This window comes from Oryx dammah, unplaced genomic scaffold, assembly GCF_014754425.2.
Source record: "Oryx dammah isolate SB20612 unplaced genomic scaffold, SCBI_Odam_1.1 HiC_scaffold_13, whole genome shotgun sequence".
Classification (NCBI taxonomy): domain Eukaryota; kingdom Metazoa; phylum Chordata; class Mammalia; order Artiodactyla; family Bovidae; genus Oryx; species Oryx dammah.
In genome coordinates this window covers 6,448,926-6,472,774 of record NW_024070197.1, presented here as the reverse complement: position 1 = coordinate 6,472,774, position 23,849 = coordinate 6,448,926, and the positions used below count along the sequence as shown (strand labels likewise).

Sequence of the window (23,849 nt, the reverse complement as noted above, 5' to 3'; positions counted from 1 at the left end):
GTTACTTAGGAAAACTATAAGGACAGCAGTCCACAAAGGGAAAATGTGTGAATCTTTCAGGCTCTTAGCTTGGCATCTCTGGGTGGACCAAATAGTCCCATCTCAAGGTCTTAGGATATGAGACCCCCACATCTCATAGTTTTCTGCTCTTGTACTGGTCTATCTAGTCTGGGAGTGTAGACCTTTCTCCTTAATTTGTATAATTTTTCCTTTTAAATTTGATTTTGAAGTATGTGGCCGTAGGGTCTGAAGTCATGTCCAGTTTCTTTGCTGTGGTAATCCGCCCGTGATTACGAGGCAGCTCCTCCTGGACTCTCTGTGGTGTGGGTTTACTGGGTAAGAGAAAATTTTTAAAGGAGAATACTTTCCCTTATTGGTTATAATATTTTCCTGCTGCATACAGAATTACCACTTGAAGCTACTTAGTATAGTGGTCAGCATGTTCTGTGATATGAGAAAGTATCTGAAGACCTTGACCTGTACATCTTTTTCTGGCTTTGAGTGATGTCAGAGAAGCCTGCGTGAAGGGCACTGTGATAGTGTTGTTCACGTGTACTATCACCATGCCCTTTGAGCCTCACCAAGAGGTGTAGGAACTTCTCCTGACAAGGATACTGTCCAGGTTCACACCCTCATAGTTGTGAGGCTGTTGACTAAACTGTTGCTGATGCTGCATGCTGGTCACCTGGGTGCTATTGATCATTCTGCCTCCACACTTAATTTTGTAGCAACTTAATGATAGAGCTTATATAGTGGAGTGATAACTTCAGTGATAAACCATCATTTGTTTTTTTTCAAGGCATAGCTACTTTCCTGTTTTTATATTTGTATGCATTATAAATGATTGTCTTTTATTTTTGTCATTAAGTTTCTATTTTATGTTACTCTTTGTATTTTATTTGCAATATGTGGGATGGTTGGTTAAGAAAGCTTCCCACCCCTATGGTGGAATTGGTAATCAGTACTTTGTAGAGTTCTTTATGTATTCTTGATGTTAAACTATTATTGAATATATGCTTGGTAATTTTTTGTATTATAGTGTACATTGTTTTTTCACTGCTGAGGATGGTTTACTGCACAATATTTGGTAATTAGGATGTGTGCAATTTAACTCTTTTTAGTTTGTTGGTGTGAGCTCTTGGTGTTGTATCTGATAAATCATTGGTGAAACCACTGTCAAGAATCATTTTTAGGTTATCTATACGAAATTATGGATGCTAGGCAAACTTATTGTGATAATCGTTTCACAGTATATGTATCAGTTAATTGTTTCTCTGTAGCTTAAACTTACACAATGATATTTGTCATTGGAAGAGTTGCATATACAACCCCCCTGTATGTCACTGTTTAAAGAGTTGGGTTTAGAAAGGGGAAATAATTAAAACACATTGGATAAAAGAAACAATAACGCAGTTTGTAATCATTTAAAGTGTCTTGCTCTTAAAAGGCTGTGCTTAGTAACCCAAATGATCACATCCCTTAAGTCCTCTATCTCAGACACCCAGGTACTGACCCTGAGTTTGTTGAACTCAGCACTATTCTAAGTTTGCTGTTTTGTAGGCTATGAGTAGGGAAAAGCCCATTTCTACCCAGGCAGAGTTTTGTATTTGTAATATAGAGACTAGTCCCATTCTTGTTTCTTAAAACTGCCCAAGTTCCCAGATCCCTGAATTGCTTCAGCTTCACTAGCAGGATCTGAGCACAACATGCTGTGAAAAACACCTTTTTTTATTGAGAATAAACCCTTTTAGTCTTAAGAGGTAGTATCTTGGCTGTGGACATAACTTGAAGCTTTTACTTGAGCAGTGTTACAGACCATAACAATGCTGTCAAGGTAACAGGCCCCGCCCCCTCCGCGCCCCGCCCCTCCCACGAACTCTGCGCACAGCGGGTGCTCGCCCCGCCCCTGGTCGGAAGCCGCGGCTCTAAAACCAAAAGCCTTTTCCCACAGAGACGGAAGTGGGAGAGCGCGGAGCCGAGGTCCCCGAGCGGCGCCTACGCTTCCTTCTAGAGTAAGTTTGCAGAGCTCCCCGCCCCTCCAGTCCCCACCTCCGCCCCCGCTCACTCGTCCTCCTGGTGTGGGAATTGCCAGCGACCTGAAAACCCTGGCACCCGGTGCTCGGCCCCGAATAGACGCTGCCGCTGCCGTTGCGGCCCAGTTATCTTTTCTTTTGGGTTTTAAGTGTTGCTGAGGCGGTTTCGGCCCTCGATGCGCGTAGACACCGCCTCTGGCGATATTTTCCTGCTTAAAACCCTTTTTGGCTTCTGGCCTCGCCAAGTAAAGCCCTCTCTCGCGAGTTGGAGTCGCGCCCGCCGCATCGCCTTCTCGACCGCTGGAGGCAGAGCCCAGATAGGCCGCGCGCTCTCCCTGGTCCCGGGATTCCGGCGAGGCCGCCCCGCTCCTGAGCCCCCTCCCTCTCAGCCCCTCTGTCCTCGCGTCTCCTGAGGCCGCTCCTTCTGCCCCGCAGCGGCCCCCTTTCCTGTCAGCCCGTCCCCTCACCCCGCATAGGGTAGGTGACCTGGGCCAGCCGTGTGTGTCCCATGCCCAGTTCAACTCGGGGGAAAAGGTGCTCTTCCGGCCCGGGGGCGTCTCCTTCTGTCGCCCACTCAGTAAATTCAGGAGGCAGGCGGATCAGGAGAAGCAGAGTCAGAAGGACTGAGAGAAATAACTGAAACTGAGGAGAAAAGCATCAGCGAGAACCAATGGGAAAACTGAGAATGGCTGAGGAATTTGCAAAGGGATAGTCAAGTCAAAGAGGTTAAGCCTTGAAAATAGCCAAGTGAGTAAAATAGAGAAGTATTAATAAATTAGAAAGCCAGATCTCCAGGGATTGGAAAACAGCATAGGGAGAACTGCCCTGTATCAGGGAAGGGCGATGAGGGACGTCAGAGGTGGAGAGTCCCTAACTGGGTTTTGGCCGGCTTTGAGTCTAGGCCTCTTGGGTTAGAGTCCCGAGTTGTGTTTTCACCCGGTTGGAGTTCCGCCACAAGGGTTCAAGTCTCAATCTGAGGTGGCCGGTTTTCTGGTGCTGGCAGAGAAAGGTAAGGAGCAGAGGAAGAAAGGGCTGGAAGGAAGCATAGCCACATGGCCTGCCAGAGAGTGAGGAGGAAGGGAGAGCCACAGCGAGAGAAGGGGAGTAGTAATCTGGAGCGCAGAGAGGGAGCCGAAATGGGAGAAGAAGAAGCAGACATAGGTATGGATTTTTGAAAGACTCAGGAATGTTGGAGAGAGAGAGCATTTCGAAGCGGAGCGAATTGCAGCAGCCTGGCCAGGACACATGTGAGGCAGGAGATAGGACAGGAACAGCAGGAGAGCAGAGGGGGAGAAAAAGAGACACGGAGACCCAGATGAAATAGGGAGCGAGGTGAACAGAGGGGTAAGCTCGATCCAGGTGTCGCCCATTTGGATACAGATGATTTTTTTAGTTATACAGAGGAGGATGAGAATTTCAAAACTGTCTATAAGGCTTGTGTCTTTTTTTATTACTTGTGGCAGATGACGACTTTCATTTGCATACGCTGTTGAGCCTGGGGCAGTGGCTTGATTCACTGAGTTATGAGAGACCCCCTTCCCTTGTCCTATCATGAGATAGACGTCAAGGAAGAAGAGATCTGGGGCAAGAAATGACTGACTCTGGAGTGTCACTCTGTGGTAGCCTTTTTTTTTTTTTTTTAATGAATCTTTTTGGGTTGAGCTGTGCCATGGGCTCAAGGAGTTGTGGCTCCCAGTATCTAAAGCACAGGCTCAATAGTTGTGCACAGGCTTAGTTGCCTGTACTTGTGGGATCTTCCTGAACCAGGGATAGAACCCATGTCCCCTGCATTGTCAGGCAGATTCTTATCCACTGTATCATTATTGGGTAGCATTTTTAAAGGAACACTTTCTTTTTTTTTAAACAGATTCACATTTTCTCCTTTCTTTATGTATGGTGCTTTTTGAGCTTGGAATGGGTCTTAATTCATTCAGTTTCTGTAATCATTTTTAACTTCAGAAATAAGCTTTTTTAGTTTCCAGTATTCTACTCTTTCATCCTTTTCTAAATATGATTATTCTCCACATTTTTTTTAAACTTTGACACCAGATTTTTAGATTAAAAATAATTCACGGTTGTTTTTTTTTTCAAATTTTTTTCAGATTCATTCCTTGCCTGAGTGCTTTCTTCCCTTCATCTCATACATTTGAAATTTTCTTTGGTAGTCATCTTTCTTAGTAGTCAATCATCTTAGACTATTTTGTGCCATACTTAGCAAAAATGTCACCTTGTTTATCAGTTCTAATGAGGTAGATGAACCTAGAGCCTATTATACAGAGTGAAATAAGTCAAAAAGAGAAAGACAAATACTGTATATTAATGCATATATATGGAATTTTGAAAGATGGTACCAATGATCCTACATGCAGGGCAACAAAAGGAGACACAGATGTAAAGAATAGACTTTCGGACTCTGGGAGAAGGCGAGGGTGGGATGATTTGAGAGAATAGCACTGAAACATGTAAATTACCATATGTAAAATAGAATGATCAGTGCAAGTTCCATGTACGAAGCAGGGCACCCAAAGCCAGTGCTCTGAAACAACCCAGAGAGATCTGGTGAGGAGGGAGGTGGAAGGGGGTTCAGAATGGGGGGCTGCTGCTGCTGCTAAGTCGTGTCAGTTGTGTCTGACTCTGTGCGACCCCACAGATGGCAGCCCAGCAGGCTCCTCTGTCCCTGAGATTCTCCAGGCAAGAATACTGGCATGGGTTGCCATTTCCTTCTCCATTGCATGAAAGTGAAAAGTGAAAGTGCAGTCTCTCAGTCGTGTCCGACTCTTAGCGACCCCATGGACTGTAGCCTACCAGGCTCCACCATCCATGGGATTTTCCAGGCAAGGGTACTTACTGGAGTGGAATGCCATTATAGTCACTAGCAGTCTGTTAATGAAGAAAAGGAAGGTTTTAAAACTCAGAATGGCACCAGGCCCCTCATCCATAACGTGCATTTTGGGATAATCTTGGCATCGGATGATTCATCCCAGGCCATAAAATGATTAACTTGAATCTTGTAGAAGGCAGATTACCATACAAATAGTTCTGTTTACATAGATTAGGGGAACAATATCTGAGTATAACATACTGGTTTGTGAAGTAGGTTCTCGGCCATTAGGCGGAACCAACTTGAAAGAGTCTGGGATAAATGCATAGTCCATTGATGTAGCTTAAGACAAACATTTCCATAAGAAAAATGGATTGGTTACCTCAAGGTTTGAGAATAGTTAACTTCAGGTGAAACGAGGTGTCATTATGGCAACACAATATGTTAGAAACCTCGTTTTATATTTGTATAGAGAAGGAAAAAAAATATCGCTAGTTTGTGTCCTCCTGCTGCTTAAGAGAGATAAAAATGTCTGACACTTGCAGCCTGTTTCCTCCATTTGGAGACCCCTGGCCTTCCTGCCTGTTACCCTCTCAGTCCCCCCTTTTCTTTTAGAAGAATTATGTTGCCTAGGAACAAGGGGCATAGTTCTCGTTCCATAACTGCTTAGGAGCTGACAAGGGGCGTTGTCCCTAAATTGGTTCAATGGACGTGAGTCTGAGTGAACTCCGGAGTTGGTGATGGACAGGGAGGCCTGGCGTGCTGTGATTCGTGAGGTTGCAAAGAGTCGGACACGACTGAGCGACTGAACTGAACTGAACATATTCTCCTAACCCTCATACCGAAGATGTCTGATCCAGGGCCCCACATAGTAGTTGGAAGAAGCTGCAGCAGTAGCAGGAGTTTGAGCAACTATTGCAGGAAGTGGGACTCCTTCCAGGGCCCGAAACTGGGCTCTTGTCTAACACTCGAAAATGAACTGTCCGAGGAGACACATGTGCTGACAAAGCAAGAGATTTTATTGGGAAAGGGCACCCGGCTGGAGAGCAGTAGGGTAAGGGAACCCAGGAGAACTGCTCTGCCACGTGGCCCGCAGTTTCGGGTTTTATGGTGATGAGATTAGTTCCAGGTGGTCTTTGGCCAGTCATTCTAATTCAGAGTCTTTCCTGGTGGCTCACGCATCACTCAGCCAAGATGGATGCTAGCGAGAGGGATTCTGGGAAGTGGACAGACACTCCTTGTCTCCTTTCCACCTTTCCTGAACTCTTCAGGTTGGTGGTGGCTCATTAGTTCCGTATTCCTTATCAGGATCTCCTGTCATAAAACAACTCATGCAAACAGTTACTATGGTACCTGGCCAGGGTGGGCGGTTTCAGTGTGCTTCCCCTAACACAACCCTTTGTAACTTAAAAGCTTTCATGCAACTAGAAACGAATCCAGTTACACAGTTACAGATGCAGGGAGCAAACAGCAAAAACAAAACAGTCAGAATTATTGTAATTAAGATAGTTTTCCACCATGGGGCACTTGTTAACGTCTCCCAAAATGAGGCAATTGAGGCTTCAGGAATATCCATAGCCCCAATCATCTTGTTCATGTATTTAGTAAAATGAATAACATTAGGGCTCATATCAGGTATATATGTACAGCATTGGGTATGAATAATGGTACAAGTTCCTCCTTGTGCAGCTGTCAGAATAGCTAAAGCCAATCTGTTTTATAAAACTACCTTTTTAATTTGTGCTTGTTCAGCACTAAGAGCTGAAATAGCTTTTTGAGAATCTTGTAATGCCTGTTGAGTAAAATTAGTCAAAGCATCCACTCGTAGCATAACATCTGTAGTTCCCAAAGAGGGACCAAAGACTGCAGCCAAATAATCATACCAGTGAAATACAGACCTTGCCCACTGAGTTTTAGGGTGGGTAAATTAGCAGGCTTTCCTGGGAGCTCTGAAAATATAAAGCTGTGAGTAAAGGCTAGACCCAGGGTGCATGTCCCTATCCAACCAAGGAGAAGACATGCCCATAGGTAAGAGCCACATATCCAGTAGGTCCCGTTTGGAGCAAGCCAGCTGACTGAGATATCCAGTCCCAATTAGTGCCTGGCCAGACAAAGGGAGGACCTGAACTGGGGTTGGAAAACACGGGAATGATTACGTTGCATACATCCTGAGGCAAAAATCCCAATTGTTTCCAATCATTGTAATGAAGTTGTTGGCTGACTTTTGGGGATGGCTCTGTTTGTTCGCAGCATATAGGGGCAGTAGATACTAGACGTGCTTTTTCAGGAGTTGGCCATATAACCTCATCCTATATTTGATAAATGTCAGGTAAAAAACCATTAGATCCAGACCTATTTGCCTTATGTGTAGAGAAATAGTCATTAAACCGAGACAATGTATAATCAAAATTAAAGTCACATTATGTCCATAGTTGAAGTACAAAGTGGTGCACCAGTCCATTTTAGGGTTGGTAGATGCCATCAGATGTAGAAGAGGCATCACATATGATTGTTGTCGAAGGTATTTGCAGACTTGGAGAAAGTCTTTTTCTTGAAGTGGAGATGTCCACCACAAAAGCCTTTCATGATGAAGAGGGGAGCACTCTGCAGACCCAGCAGTTAGACCAATTGTGGAATGCAGCGTAGGAGTGAGCGCAGGACAGGAAGGCATTGTCTTGAGGATCAAATGGCACACTCAGGATTTTTGGAGTCAGCAGAAGTAGGATCACATAGATTATCAAGCCCATCTGAAAAGTACAAAGTCAGAGCATAGAAAGTAAAGACATAAAATGAAGTCCCTTAGTTCTGTTCAGGGTGCCCCCTCTTAACTCAAGTGTGATGTACCCACGAATCAATTCTTGGCACTTTGACAGCTGTGGAAGAAGAAAGAATAACCTGGTAAGGGCCTTCCTAGAGGGGATCGAGGGATGGGCCCCCAGATCCCAATGTTTTTAAGAGGACCTTGGTTCCTGGCTCAAATAGAGGCTTGCTTGACTCAGAGGCTGGGTCAGGAGTCATCTCCCAGAGTTCTGTTAATGCCTGTTGAAAAGCTGAGAGCTGAGTTACATAACTAGTTAATTCCAAGGCTTCAGGGTCTATAACGATGTCTGTGCGTAGGAAAGGCCTTCCATAAATACATTCAAAGGGGGACAGTCCCTCCTTTTGGGGGGCAGTTCAAGCCCTCATTAAAGGTATGGGTCTCTCAAGTTAATTTGCGTAGATGTCTTTTGATAATGTCATTAGATTTTTCAACCTTTCCTGAAGATTGGGGCCTCCAGGAACAGTGTAAGTGATATTCTATTTCTAGAGCTTTAGATACCCCCTGAGTTACAGCAGCTTTAAATGCGGAGCCATTGTCACTCTGAAGGCTCCATGGCAGCCCAAACCTGGGGATAATTTCATGGATTAAAATCTTTATAACCTCCTTAGCCGGCTTACTACACAGGGTAAAGCATTAATCCATTCAGTAAAAGTATCTACCCAGACTTGTAAGCAAGAATTACAATTAGCTTTTGGCATATGAGTAAAATCAATTTCCCAGCCCTCTCCAAGATACTTTCCACTTCATTGTAATCCAGATATTGCTAACTTCTCAGTCTTTGGGTTATGTTTCTGACGAACCTCACACCCTTTGATAATGTTCTTTAAAGTTTTCATTACATTTTTACCTTAAAACAAACGAGAAGCCATCTGATAAGTACGCTTTGCACCCAAATGAAAACTCTGGTGTAAACCCTTAAGAATTTTCCATTGAGCATTTTCAGGAATTAGTAATCGTCTATCCTCGGACTATAACCATGCTTTATTTATAATCTTAGTTCCTCTTTTCTCATCTTTCTAAGTCTTCCTCAGTATATTGTGGTTTTTCCTGTTTCACAGGACCTGTCCAGATCAAAGGCGTCTGCAGTGAAGGGGTTTCATAAAGTGCTGATTTTCTGGCTTGACAGTCAGCCAGCTGATTACCTTCAGCTGCTTTACTCCCATCCCTGCTGTGCCCTTTGCAATGCATAACAGCTACACAATATATAGCAGTTAAAAGTCTCTCGATCTCTCTGAGATGCATAGTAGGTTCTCCTGTTGCTGTTTTAAACTGTCTTTCTTTCCATATTGCAGCATGAGCATGTAAAGTCAAATAAGCATACTTAGAATCCATGTAGATATTTCCTCGCTGCCCTTTGCTTAACTCTAGAGCTCGGGTCAGAGGCACAAGCTCTGCTAACTGAGCACTGGTTCCCTGGGAGAGAGATCTTGTTTCTGAAACGTGTTCAGCAGTCACCATGGTCTAATCTGCTTTATGCTTTTCATTCCGAAGAAAAGAACTGCCATCTGTAAATATTTCTATGTCAGGATTGTCTAATGGAGTATCCATTAGATTCTCCAAAGCTGCATAGTTTGAAGTTAGAAATTGGGAACAATCGTGATCAGGTGTTTCATTTTCCTTCTCAGGAAGGAAAGTGGCAGGATTTAAATGTCCACAGACTTTAAGGTTAGTTACTGGTCCTTCTAACAACGACTGATATTTAAGAAGCCTACTGTCTGTTATCCAAATATTAACCTTAGAATTTAAGATTCCACTCACATCTTGAGAAGTCAGGACAGTAAGATTAAGTTGATTAATTATTTTTAAAGCTTCAGGTGCTAAATAAAGCTGCTGTCCCAATTACTCTTAGGCAGTGGGGCTACCCATGTGAAATTATGTCTGATTTTCTGCTTAGATAAGCAGTAGTTTGCTGGTGAGGCCCTCAGGCTTGTGTCAAAATTCCCAAGGCCATACCTTTTCTTTCAGTGACAAACAAATCCTGACCCTGTGGGCAAGCTCAAAGCAGGAGCTTGCAAGAAGAGGGCAGTCTGAAGAACCTTAAAAGCCTTTTGAGTATTTGGAGACCAAAGCAGTTTGTCTCTTTGGGCCTGCTAAGTTTCAGCTATAAGTTTATATAAAGGCCTGGCAAGTTCCCCGTAACCCGGAATCCAAATATGGCAGTAGCCCGTGATTCCCAGAAATCTTCTCAATTGTCTTAAAGTCATAGGTAGGGGATGATTTAGTATGAGTTTAATTTTCTCAGGGCCTATGGCCCTAGTCCCTTCTGATATGATTAGGCCCAGATATCTAATATATTGTTGACAAAGCTGAGCCTTTTCTCTTGATGCTTTATAAGTGCAGCCTGCTAGAAAGTTTAAGAAATCTTCTGAGGCTCCTGAACAAGCTTCCTCTGTCTCAGCACAGAGCAAAATATCATCTACATATTGTAACACCACCGCTTTGGAGCTATTAAAGTTTTGTAGATCCCGTGACAAACTTTGTCCAAATAATTGAGGACTGTCACTAAATCCCTGGGGCAAAACTGTCCAGGTTAACTGAGAAGCTGGCTGCATAGGGTCTTCAAAGGCAAATAGAAATTGACTTTCCTCCACCAAAGGCACAGAATAGAAACTATCTTTCAAATCAATTACTGAGAAATATTTGGCTCGTTCAGGAATTTCAGACAATAGAGTATAAGGATTAGGCACCATGGGGTGTAAAGGAACTACAGCCTCATTTATTATTTGTAAATCATGGACTAGTCGCTATTTCCTTTTGATTTCTTTATACCCAAAATAAGAGTGTTGCATGGACTGTTAACAGGGAATTAATAGTCGGTGCTCCCTTAAATTTTCAATGGTGGGCTTTAACCCTTCCTTAACCTCCAGGTTTCAGTGGATACTGCTTCTTAAGTGGAAATAAGTGGGTCTTTGAGCTTGACCACTACAGGAATGGCATTTTGTGCTCGACCCACAGATTTTCCATCAGCCCATACTCTAGGATTACATTTTGTTCAACTAAAGGGAGAGAAAGGGAGGGCTCCATATTTATGAAAGCAGAGGCATGGACCTTGTTCAGTATATTCCTCCTCAAAAGGGGTGAGGGAGACTCTAGCACAATCGGACACTTGTGTGAAAACAGAATCTCAGTTACAACATAATAACCGAGATAATACCCTTTGGCTCGTCTAGACAGTCCCATTACGGAAGCGGATCAGGAAAGAAGTGGGCTAGGGGCTTCAGTAAGCACGGAGTAAGTTGCCCCAGTATCTAAAAGGAAATTGATGGATTGGCCCCCGACAGTTATTAATACCCGGGGTTCCTCCGGTGTAATTAGGACAGGAGCTTGTGTGGGGACCCCCAGGCACCTTCAGTCCTGATTGTCTTGAGAGTCTGACCCCAGGTGTCATTATGACAACCCAGTATTTTAAGAAAAACCTCCTTTTAAATTTGTATAGAGAAGGAAAAAAATATCGCTAGTTTGTTTCCTCCTGCTGCTTAAGAGAGAGAAAAATGTCTGACACTTGCTGCCTATTTCCTCCATTTGGAGACCCCTGGCCTTCCTGCCTGTTACCCTCTCAACATTGTGTAATAAAATAGACATGTTTTCAACTGTGATTTTACCAAAGACATGAATTGTGTGTATGTGTTTATGTGTGTACACACAAATGGATATTTCTGAATCTCAGCTCTTTACCAGAGGATAACGGAGGTATGACATTAGATCTTGTGAAATTAAAGGCATTTCTTTGAGAAATGGGAAAAGAAAAGGACATTTAACATGATAAAACCAACAAAATGCTTCATTCTTCCCTTTCAAAAAAAGAAAGAAAACACCTAGTTTAACTGGTTAGTCTAATGGTCTGCTTTCTCCATTTTCTATGATCAGTGAAAAAAGTGAGCTGTGCGGTGATATGAAGATGTTTCCCTCAGGTCCCTTTGTGACTTTTCTGTGCAAACGAGGAAGGATGGGCTGGATTGACCTGGAACCTTCCAACAGAGCCTCTCTCTTCATAATGAAAAAGATTGCTCAGATCCTATTCCCAAGCTGACCCCTTACAATGTTTTTTGTACCAGTGGATATATATTTGCAATTCTGTATTTTAAAAATACTTTACTGCAATCTTATAATAAAGAATTACCTGCTTGGTATCAGTTTGACCCAATCTTGAAGGAAGTTTCTTTTGCTCAGATATATGGCAGATGTTCCTGGTCTTAAATGGGCTGGGCAATAAGGACAAACTTGGCCCACTTGCCCTTCAGCCTCCCATTTCATTATTCAGTTATACCCGGTTCTCTTCACAGCTCAGACCTTCTCATAAATGGCTTCTCTCTGGGTCTGAGGGAGCCCACTTGTAACATGGAGATGAGAGACTAGACCAGAAACTCTCAGCGTGAGCAACACTGACCCGCGAAATGCTTAGCCAATTGGCTGTGTGTCTGTGTGTGGCATTTCTGGTTTGGAGGGAGTTTCTGGTGGTAATGAGAATTTTAAATAGATCCCAGTCCTCCCTGAATGAAAAAGAAAAGGAAAACTAGGATGGAGGCAGGATCATAGGCTCAGAATTATATGACTTCTATGAATAAGGCTGAATCTGAAGGGAGATTGTTTTTTTTAAGTCTTGATATTCAGACCTCCACTGTCTTTCATTTGTGCTTGGGTCAAAAGCTTGACTCCTTGCTGTGGCTCCACAGCTGTCTGTCAAGCTCAGGGCTCTGTCAGTGTCTCCAGCCTGATCCTGGGACTTGACCCTTTGCTCGTGGTTCAGCCTGTCCTGGTCTCATTTACCTTTTCTCTGTTTCCAAATACCCAAACCATTTCTGTCTGACATTGTAGTTCCTTTTCTCACCTTCAGGTCACCGTGCCTCAGGCCCTTTGTCACCCTTCAAGTCTAGGCTCAGAGAGGTCTCCCCATCCCCTCCTAACAGTCTCTCTCACATTACCCAGGTTTATTGCCTCTGTATCAGTTGCCATCAGCAGAAATTAGTGCCCTTCTTCATGGGTTATTTTGAGTCCTTCCTGGTTCCCCTCTTTTTAGGGCTCATAGTATTTCTCTTCTTCCTAACATGGCTGCAGTACCTGTTACTGGAAATGTCTGTAGATGACAGGACTATGGGTTGGGCTGAATAATCCTCAGGGAAGACCAAGAGAACAGGGCAGGTAATGAAGATGTTTCCCATGTTCTGGACATTTCAGCTGTAATTGATCTTTACCCCACTTATACTCAAAAGATGAGCCAAGAAATATAGGAAGTCCTGAAAAGCCCAACAGAACTGGAGTCCTCAAGCAGTGGGCTAAGATGTCCCCATGTTTAGTCTGCTGGGTTTCATCCTCTGCAGCCCCCAGATCTAAGCTCTGTCCATCCAGGACCAGTCACCATCATGGACAGCAGCTTTGCCATCTAGAAGTTCATGTGCTCTGTGTCAGCGATTGTGATTTCAGTGCACTGAGGATGAGCAGAAATCCCAAACCTAATGGGGCAGGAAGGAGATATTCCCCCGCCACCCCCACCCCAAGAGCTAGAATATCTTCCAAGTAGGTGTGGGTGGAGAAAACGGGAGATAGTCAGATCTGGAGACCCTTGCTTTGAGACTTCCTCATCTCAAATGCCTTTGTATGTGGACTCCATAATGTCCCCAGGTGGTGGCAGACTTTCCCAGAGGGCCAGTCTCTTGATTTTCATACTACATGTGTAGTGTCTTTGGGTGGTTGCTCGTGGGCTCTCCTCTTGTGATCCCCTTTGCCAAGACACCCCTGTGCGCTTTAGTCTTGCTTAGTCCAGTCACGCAGGGAGCAGATGTAGACAAATGGGAAAAGCGGAGGGAGCCTGGAGGGGTCTACAGGAGGGTTGTGGCAGTACTTGGGGGCATCAAGGTGAGCCCAATGAATGGAGCATGCACCCATCCCAAGTGTAGTTGCAGGGACCAGGGGTGTGTGGATCTGTTGGAAGAGAATGTCTCTGTTCAGGCTGGAGAACCTGAAAGCAGGTTTGTTGGAGAGCCCGCATGGAGTGGTTTGAGGTTCTACTGCCTGAGCTCGTGTTCCCTGGGACAGCAGTGCTGAGGCTGACATTTGCCTGCACAGGTTTGATTTGACAACTCTTGACCACATGTGAGCAGCAATGAAGGATATGGAATTCAACCAAGAGAAGTGTTTTCCACTGTTAGAACTGTGGCATGGGCTGAGCCTGCAGGCAGCTGTGGGTGCAGGAGGATGGGAGCCTTGGGCTTCAGGGGCTGGTTCTAGCAGTTGCCCCCAGCATCCACTCCATTCCCTGGCTTTTGTTGGCTCTTTTAGCAGGCAGGCACTGTAGAGTAACAGGGGAAAATCTCAGGTCATTTTTTGCATCAACTTTGGTATCATTGTGTACTTGGGGTTGCCGGTGCAGAAACGTTCATGTGCATTTGAGAAGATACCAAGAGAATCTGGAGTGTTTCCTTGGAAGATGCTGAGGTCTCAGTGGGCCATGTGCATCATTGTGATTATGCCTTTTTTTCATAGTCTTTGGAGATTTCGATGTTTGACCTGGATCACTCTCTGTAAATGAAAATATGGTGTCTTGTGTCTGTGGATCCTTGGGTGTCCTCTTTTGTATTTTGCCTCATGCATGAGCTATCAGGGCTTGGAATGCTTTGTGTTTGTATAAGAGGGTTAGAGGCTCATTATGGGCTCTGTGAACACTCTGTTGGACACCATTAAAGTTTGTAAGTTTGTTTGAGTCCCTCTGGGAAAATAGGAGCACTAAGGTTAAGATCACAGAATGCTTGTTATAAGGTGGTCCTGCTCGGTAGGGATCTCTGGGCCCAACCTGAGAAGAGTCATAAAGTCCTCTGACATAGGGGAGGATGGCTCCAAAAAATCAGAAGGCAGCGATGCCACAGTGATCTGCAGCCTGGAGGCTTGTCCTCTAGAAGATGCAGCTGCAACTGTTTGCTGCCAGGCTGGGTGCTGTGTTATCCACTCCTGTCCCTTCCAAAATAAGCACAGATACAGCACAGTACAGAAGACAGGGAATCTTAACTGCACTGTTCGTGGCAATGTTAATGGTACTGCTATGTTGGAAAATAAAATGGAAGTTCCTTAACAAATTAATATAGAACAGGCCTACAGTCTGTCAAACCCATTTCTGACAGATATCCAAAGGAAGAGCAATCAGTTTTTTAGGGATATGTCCACAGTCCCATGAGTGTGACTGGATTTGCAGTAGCCAAGGCATAGACACAGCCCAGATGTCTCTTGACAAAAGAATAGGTTACAAAAGTGTGGTATAGAAATATTTATTATATACTGTATATTCATGAACTACTTTTTCTCTGTATATAAATATAAAAATCAAGGATCCTGCATTTATACCAGAATGAATGAACCTAGAGAACATTATGCCAAGTTAAGTAAACCTGACAAAGGAGGACAGACCCTATGTGGAAACTAGACTTGTCAAATTCACAGAGCCATCGAGTAATAAGGCTGTTACCAGGAGCTGTGTGGAGGGGGAAATGGGGCAGTGGTAGTCAAAGAGTAGAGATTTTCCGTTGTAAAATAAGTTCTGGGGATCTGAGGTACTGCATGCTGCCGGTAGTGTTTCTATATCCTTGAAATTCGCCCAGAGAGAAATAATACAGTGTACTCATAGGTGGAAGTGTAACTTACTCAACTATATTAATTATTCAGTGTATGAGTCTATCACATGATCACTTTGTACACAGTACATTTATACCATTTTTGTTAGTTACACCTTAGTAAGGCTGGGAAAGAAAAGGAGAGTTGGGGGCGCGGTGCTTTTCTCCTCTGAATGGTTCTCAGTCCAGGCTTCGCGAGTCATTGATGATGCATTTTGCATACACATGTGCTGGAGTCCAGCTCCAGCAGCCAGGGAATCAGCCTGAAGAGATGAGCAGTGTCTGCGGAGAATAATGCAGCCTCTGACTCAAGGTACGGGACTGCATGTTTATTTCAAGCTTCAGGTTCTCTTTTATACGTTGACAAAAGCACTAGGTCAGAGGTTTGGCATTTTCAGTTTCCCCTCACCCAGATTTATTGTCTCCATAAAACATTGTTGCCCTTCAAACAGAGTTTCTGCTTCCGGCTTCATCAATTCTCTCAGAATCCTGTTTACTTTAACCTGTGATTACATTGTAACTCATGCTGTTGTCTGGGCTGCATACCACATTCCTCAGTTTATTTCTTATCTTTCTAAATCCTGTTTGCCCCTAGCATCCTGAGCTCATTATCTCCTAAAAAGGCTTCTAGCTATTAATATCTCTGAAATTCCTAATCTGTATAAGCTATAGTAAAACATGCTAGCACTACCATATTGCTTAAATTTTTAGCTTCTAACTATTCTTCAGTTCAGTTCAGTCACTCAGTTGTGTCCGACTCTTCGTGACCCCATGAATTGCACCATGCCAAGCCTCCCTGTCCATCACCATCTCCCGGAGTTCACTCAGACTCACGTCCATCGAGTCCGTGATGTCATCCAGCAATCTCATCCTCTGTCGTCCCCTTCTCCTCCTGCCCCCAAACTCTCCCAGCAACAAAGTCTTTTCCAATGAGTCAACTCTTCACATGAGGTTTCCAAAGTACTGGAGCTTCAGCTTTAGCATCATTCCTTCCAAAGAAATCCCAGAGTTGATCTCCTTCAGAATGGACTGGTTGGATCTCCTTGCAGTCCAAGGGACCCTCAAGAGTCTTCTCGAACACCACAGTTCAAACACATCAATTCTTGAGCGCTCAGCTGCCTTCACCATCCAACTCTCACATCCATACATGACCACAGGGAAAACCATAGCCTTGACTAGACGGACCTTAGTCAGCAAAGTAATGTCTCTGCTTTTGAATATACTGTATAGGTTGGTCATAACTTTTCTTCCAAGGCGTAAGTGTCTTTTAATTTCATGGCGGCAGTCACCATCTGCAGTGATTTTGGAGCCCCCCAAAATAAAGTCTGACATTGTTTCCACTGTTTCTCCATCTATTTCCCATGAAGTGATGGGACCAGAGGCCATGATCTTCATTTTCTGAATGTTGAGCTTTAAGCCAACTTTTTCACTCTCCTCTTTCACTTTCATCAAGAGGCTTTTTAATTCCTCTTCACTTTGTGCCATAAGGGTGGTGTCATCTGCATATCTGAGGTTATTGATATTTCCCTCAGCAATCTTGATTCCAGCTTGTGTTTCTTCCAGTCCAGTGTTTCTCATGATGTACTCTGCATAGAAGTTAAATAAGCGAGGTGACAATATACAGCCTTGGCATACTCCTTTACCTCTTTGGAACCAGTCTGTTGTTCCATGTCCAGTTCTAACTGTTCCTTTCTGACCTGCATACAGATTTCTCAAGAGGCAGGTTAGGTGGTCGGGTATTCCCATCTCTTTCAGAATTTTCCACAGTTATTGTGATCCTCACAGTCAAAGGCTTTGGCATAGTCAACAAACCAGAAATAGATGCTTTTCTGGAACCCTCTTGCTTCTTCCATGATGCGGCAGATGTTGGCAATTTGATCTCTGGTTCCTCTGCCTTTTCTAAAACCAGCTTGAACATCAGGGAGTTCACGGTTCACGTATTGCTGAAGTTTGGCTTGGCGAATTTTGAGCATTACTTTACTAGCATGTGAGATCAGTGCAATTGTGCGGTAGTTTGAGCATTCTTTGGCATTGCCTTTCTTTGGAATTGGAATGAAAACTGACCTTTTGCAGTCCTGTGGCCACTGCTGAGTTTTCCAAACTTGCTGGCATACTGACTACAGCACTTTCACAGCGTCACCTTTCAGGATTTGAAACAGCTCAAGTGGAATTCCATCACCTCCACTAGCTTTGTTTGTAGTGATGCCCACTTGACTTCACATTCCAAGATGTCTGGCTCTAGATTAGTGATCACATCATCATGATTATCTGGGTCGTGAAGATCTTTTTTGTACAGTTCTTCCATTTATTCTTGCCACCTCTTCTTAATATCTTCTGCTTCTGTTAGGTCCAGACCATTTCTGTCCTTTATCAAGCCCATGTTTGCATGAACTATTCTTAATTATTCCTAAACCCTAAATTCAGCAAATTTCCTTTGCCATAAACATTTCCTTCACAAATAATTCTCAGATGACAATCCTTCCCATGGCCTGAAGTTGCGGCCTACGTGCTCATCCTGGAACACTCTTTGTAAAGATCCTTGAGCAAATATCAGTGGTTTACTTTATGGATTATTCTCTGGGCACATCTGCAGAAGGCTTTGTGCCTTCTCATGCTTCTCTCAAGAACAATAAGCACCTTAACATTCTTTTCAGTCAACTCAACCGAGGAAAGGAAAAAACAAGGCACAATCACAAGACCTAACTCCTTCATCCTAGGTCCATGCCTGCGGGACAAGGAGAAGGGATTGGGGCTGTGCCTCCATTTTGTCAGTAATGCCTAATGCAGCTCCCGACACACATATTTTGTACCCTCTGACCAGAGATTCCCCTTCAGGTAGTTTGTGTTGGTCCACAGCTCAAGAATGTTTAAGATGGCTCAGTTGATTCCAGTCTGGATCCCTCACTGAGCATCAAGACTCTGAGTCCTCGCAGTCCTGAGGGCTGAGATCTGGGCTGAGGAGGGGATGCTCTGTTCTGAGTGGAGATGGATTAGGGCCTGCCGTGTGACCTGAAGGAGATTGCCTGGTCAGCGGAGGTGCCTCCTGCTGCTGTGTACATGAGGCCTCAGCAGGAGGGGAATGTGATCCGAGGGAAAGTGTGGGAAAGTCCCGTGTTGGTCTCTCTGTGGAAGTTGACTGTCCTGAGTCCCTCCTGAGACAGTAACCACAGGGGACTGTCTGTTCCTCATGGTGAGGGCTTCCTGTGTGTGTGTGGTTGGGGCTCAGGAAGGGGATGTGTTTTCTCTAAGCATTAAACAGCATGTTTTAAACTTTTATGATAGACCTCTGAAGACTCCTGTTGCCTGAGGAAGCCCTGAAGTTAAGGAAGAAGAAAGAAAAGGAGTGAGGCATGGCTCTTTGTCAGGTAAGGTCACATTTAGTCTGTCCTTCCTGAAATGCCCTTCTCTGGACTCACTAATCGTGTCTGACTCTGGAGTGTCCTGTGTGACTCCTGTACATGCACACTCACCCGGGGCCTTCCCTCAGGTCCTGTCGTCTCCACTTAGATCCCATCTCCCCATGACCCGGTGACCTGGCGCTTGTGAGGAGGCTCCCCTGGGGACCGTCCTGGGCACAGCCTCTCACCCACTGAGATGGGGTCTCAGTGCTGTTGGCAGCAGGGATTGCTTAGGGCCCATGTGGATGTGCTGTCTGCTCTGTCAACCAGGGTAAGGAAACTGCACGTGGAAGTCAGGTGTTAGTATGCACAATAGCTGGTTAAATCTGGGAATCAGATCAGTTGAGCCTGTCCTTTCCCTTTTGTGTATCTTGACATCCTTGTGAATATACCTTACATATATATACACAAAGAATTATTTCTGAGTACTGTGTTCTGTTCAGTTGGTTTATTTGTCTGTTTTTATACCAGTACCATATCACCTTGATTACCTTGTAATAGGTGTTGAAATAGAAAGACCTCCATCTTACTGCTTCAAGAGTTTTGCTGTTTGCTCTTTGAATAGTTCTATGACTTTCACCATGTTTTATTCTGCTTCTATAAAGATTGTCATGGCAGTTTTGATAATGAATTGATTGGTTTACTGACCCTTTGTGTGGTTATTAAAGAATCTTTTTTGATATAGCATGTTTCTTTTGTAATCTATGATTTTTACTGATGAAACTTTGTCCTGTGGGAAAGAGGATACATTTACTTTTTTTTTAATTTGGGGACCTTGATTTCTTTTTCTCATGTAATTGCTGTAAGGGTTTCAGTGCAGAGTGTGCGTCCTTGCCTCCTTCTTGACCTCAGAGGAAAAGCTTTCATTCCTTCCGCATTGCTGTGCTCTTCATAATGGCATTTATTATGTTGATGTTGGTATAATTTATTGTTTGTAGTTTGTTGAGTGTTCCATCTTGAAAGGTTGTCAAATTTTTGTCAAATGGTTTTTTTCTGCATCGAGTTGATCCTGTTTTTTTTTTCCCCTTTAATCTGTTAATATAGTATGTCATATTAATTGATTTTTGTATGTTGACTTCTCCTTGCCTTATAGGAATAAAATCCACTTGGTCATGGTGTCAGATCTTTTTATTTATTTATTTATTTAAGTTATTTTAATTGAAGGATAATTGCTTTATAGAAGTTGTTGTTTTCTGCCAAATACCAACATGAATCAGCCATAGGTATACATATGTCCCCTCCCTCCAACTTCCTCCCTATCCCACCTCTGTAGGTTGTTAGAGAGCCCCTGTTTGAGTCCCTGAGTCAGTCAGCAAATTCGCATTGGCTCTCTACTTTATATATGGTAATGTAAGTCTCCATGTTACTCTCTCCATACATCTCACCCTCTCCTTCCTCCCCTCCCGCCTCCGTCTGTTCTCTGTGTCTATTTCTCCAGATCTTTTTAATGTGTTGAAGTGGGTTTGTAAGTATTTTAATTTTGCATCAGTATTCATCAGGGTTATTGGTTTCTAGTTTTTCTTTCTTGTGTCTTTGGGAAATCAGCAAACTATTAGAACCATGCTTGCTTCATAGAATTAGCAGGATTAGTGGTAATTCTTTTGTAAATGTTTGGTAGAATTTGGTCCTGTATTTTTCTTAGAGGTTTCTGACTACGTTTTAAGTCTCTCTAGTTATAATGGGCTTCCCTGATGACTCAAATCATAAAAAATCTGCCTACAATGCGGGAGACTCAGGTTCTATTTCTGGGTTGGAAGATTCCCTGGAGAAAGGAATGGCTCTCTAGTCCAGTATTCTTGTCTGGAGAAATTCCATGGACAGAGGAGCTTTGTGGGCGACAGTCCATGAGGTCACAAAGAGTCAAACACAACTGAGTGGCTAACATTTTCACTTTCAACATGTCTCCATTTTTTTATTTCTTAATAAGTAAAATACTTTGTATGTGTCTGAGAATTTACCAGTATTGCCTATATTCTGTCATTTATATGCATTACTGGTCATAGTACTTCCTTATCTTTCTGACCTCAGTTGTAATCACTCCTGTTTTATATCTGTTTTTAGTTATTTGAATCTTTTTTTCTCTTTTCCTTAGTCTCAGGTTAGTTCAGTCGCTCAGTCATGTCCGACTCTTTGAGACCCCATGAATCGCAGCATGCCAGGCCTCCCTGTCCATCACCATCTCCCGGAGTTCACTCAGACTCAAGTTCATCGAGTCCGTGATGCCATCCAGCCATCTCAGCCTCTGTCGTCCCCTTCTCCTCCTGAACCCCAATCCCTCCCAGCATCAGAGTCTTTTCCAGTGAGTCAACTCTTCGCATGAGGTGGCCAACATACTGGAGTTTCAGCTTTAGCATCATTCCTTCCAAAGAAATCCCAAGGGTGATCTCCTTCAGAATGGACTGGTTGGATCTCCTTGCAGTCCAAGGGACTCTTAAGAGTCTTCTCGAACACCACAGTTCAAAAGCATCAATTCTTCAGTGCTCAGCCTTCTTCACCATCCAACTCTCACATCCATACATGACCACGGGAAAAACCATAGCCTTGACTCACGGACCTTAGTCAGCAAAGTAATGTCTCTGCTTTTGAATATGCTATCTAGGTTGGTCATACGTTTTCTTCCAAGGTGTAAGCATCTTTTAATTTCATGGCTGCCGTGATTTTGGAGCCAAAAAAATAAAGTCTGACACTGTTTCCACTGTTTCCCCATCTATTTCCCATGAAATGATGGGACCAGATGCCATGATCTTCATTTTCTGAATGTTGAGCTTTAAGCCAACTTTTTTGCTTTCCTCTTTCACTTTCATTAAGAGGCTTTTTAGCTCCTCTTCACTTTCTGCCATAAGGGTGGTGTCATCTGCATATCTGAGGTTATTGATATTTCTCCCGGCAGTCTTGATTCCAGCTTGTGTTTCTTCCAGTCCAGCGTTTCTCATGATGTACTCTGCATATAAGTTAAATAAGCAGGGTGATAATATACAGCCTTCATGTACTCCTTTTTCTATTTGGAGCCAGTCTGTTGTTCCATGTCCAGTTCTAACTGTTGCTTCCTGACCTGCATACAGATTTCTCAAGAGGCAGGTTAGGTGGTCGGGTATTTCCATCTCTTTCAGAATTTTCCACAGTTTATTGTGATCCACACAGTCAAAGGCTTTGGCCTAGTCAATAAAGCAGAAGTAGATGTTTTTCTGGAACTCTTTTGCTTCTTCCATGATGCGGCAGATGTTGGCAATTTGATCTCTGGTTCCTCTGCCTTTTCTAAAACCAGCTTGAACATCAGGGAGTTCACAGTTCACATATTGCTGAAGCCTGGCTTGGAGAATTTTGAGCATTACTTTACTAGCATGTGAGATGACAGGCAAAGTTGGCCTTGGAATGCGGAATGAGGCAGGGCAAAGACTGACAGAGTTTTGCGAAGAAAATGCACTGGTCATAGCACACACCCTCTTCCAACAACACGAGAAGACTACACATGAACAACACCAGATGGTCAACACCAAAATCAGATTGATTATATTTGCAGCCAAAGATGGAGAAGCTCTACACAGTCAACAAAAACAAGACCAGGAGCTGACTGTGGCTCAGATCATGAACTCCTTATTGCCAAAATCAGACTCAAATTGAAGAGAGTAGGAAAGAGCACTAGACCATTCAGGTGTGACCGAAATCAAATCCCTTATGATTATACAGTAGAAGTGAGAAACAGATTTAAGGGTCTAGATCTGATAGATAGAGTGCCTGATGAACTATAGAATGAAGTTTGTTACATTGTACAGGAGACATGGATCAACACCATCCCCATGGAAAAGAAATGCAAAATAGCAAAATGGCTGTCTGGGGAGGTCTTACAAGTAGCTATGAAAAGAAGAGAGGCAAAAAGCAAAGGAGAAAAGGAAAGATATAAGCATCTGAATGCAGAGTTCCAGAGAACAGCAAGAAGAGATAAGAAAGCCTTCTTCAGCTATCAATGCAAAAAAAAAGAGGAAAACAACAGAATTGGAAAGACTAGAGATCTCTTCAAGAACATTAGAGATACCAAGGGAACATTTCATGCAAAGATGGGCTCGATAAGGGACAGAAATGGTCTGGACCTAACAGAAGCAGAAGATATTAAGAAGAGGTGGTAAGAATACATGGACGAACTGTACAAAAAAGATCTTCACGACCCAGATAATCATGATGATGTGATCACTAATCTAGAGCAAGACATCTTGGAATGTGAAGTCAAGTGGGCCTTAGAAAGCATCACTACGAACAAAGCCAGTGGAGATGATGGAATTCCAGTTGAGCTATTTCAAATCCTTAAAGATGATGCTGTGAAAGTGCTGCACTCAATATGCCAGCAAATTTGCAAAACTCAGCAGTGGCCACAGGACTGAAAAAGGTCAGTTTTCATTCCAATTCCTTAGTCTAGGTGGGTTTTTCTTATACAGGTTTTTCAAAACATCAACTCTTGGTTTGTTGATTTTTATATTTTTGTACTTTCTATTGTATCTCTGGTTTAATCTTTCTTATTTACATATTTCCTTCTGCTAAACTTGAGTTTAGTTTGTTTTCTGTTTTCTGCTTCCTAGAGATCTAAAAATGGATTTCACATTTAAGATCTTTTCTTTTTTTTACTGTAAGCATTTAACAGTTCATACTTCCCTTTTAATACAGTGTTCTCTCTGTGTTATAGATTTTGTAATGTTGTCTTTCCTTTTCATCCATGTATTTAAAAATTTCCATGTGATTTTTTTCTTAGACCCATTTGTGGTGTAAGAGTGAGTTGTTTAACGTCCACATGTGAGGTGTTTTCTTTTTTTCTTGTGTTTATTTCATTGTTGTTAGGGAAGATACTTTTATGGTATCAGTCTCTTAAAATGGTTATTTTTGGCCTAACATGTGATCTCTCATAGAGAATGTTTTATGTGTCCTTGAGATACATGTGTTTTCTGCTTTTGTTGGGCCATGTGATCTGTACATGGCTGTTCAATGTTTGCTTCATTTTTCTGAGATATCTAATATTAGATGTGTATATATTTTTACTTGTTACAGCTTTTTGGTAAATTGACCGTTTATCATTATAGAATATTTATCTTGTTGCACTTTTCTTTTATTCAGTTTATTTTGTCTGATAAAACAGTCTCCCCTGCTCTCTTTAGGATGGACTGTCTTTTTCCACCCTTTCACTTTTCACCT

The 23,849-nt window shown here is 43.1% G+C and overlaps 1 protein-coding gene and 1 pseudogene across 1 annotated transcript in view; one reads left to right on the top strand and one right to left on the bottom strand.

Annotated features, from left to right (window-relative positions):
* Nucleotides 1–1,753: 1,753 nt before the first annotated feature.
* On the bottom strand, nucleotides 1,754–7,621 carry LOC120873063 (annotated as a pseudogene).
* LOC120871955 (zinc finger protein 160-like) overlaps nucleotides 1,906–23,849 on the top strand; it is a 40,264-nt gene continuing 18,320 nt past the window's right edge. The window contains 5 exon segments of the mRNA XM_040252027.1: nucleotides 1,906–2,012; nucleotides 4,136–4,194; nucleotides 10,455–10,457; nucleotides 15,510–15,586; nucleotides 18,556–18,638. Coding sequence (XP_040107961.1) covers nucleotides 18,624–18,638 — 15 coding nt within the window. The 5' untranslated portion in view covers nucleotides 1,906–2,012; nucleotides 4,136–4,194; nucleotides 10,455–10,457; nucleotides 15,510–15,586; nucleotides 18,556–18,623.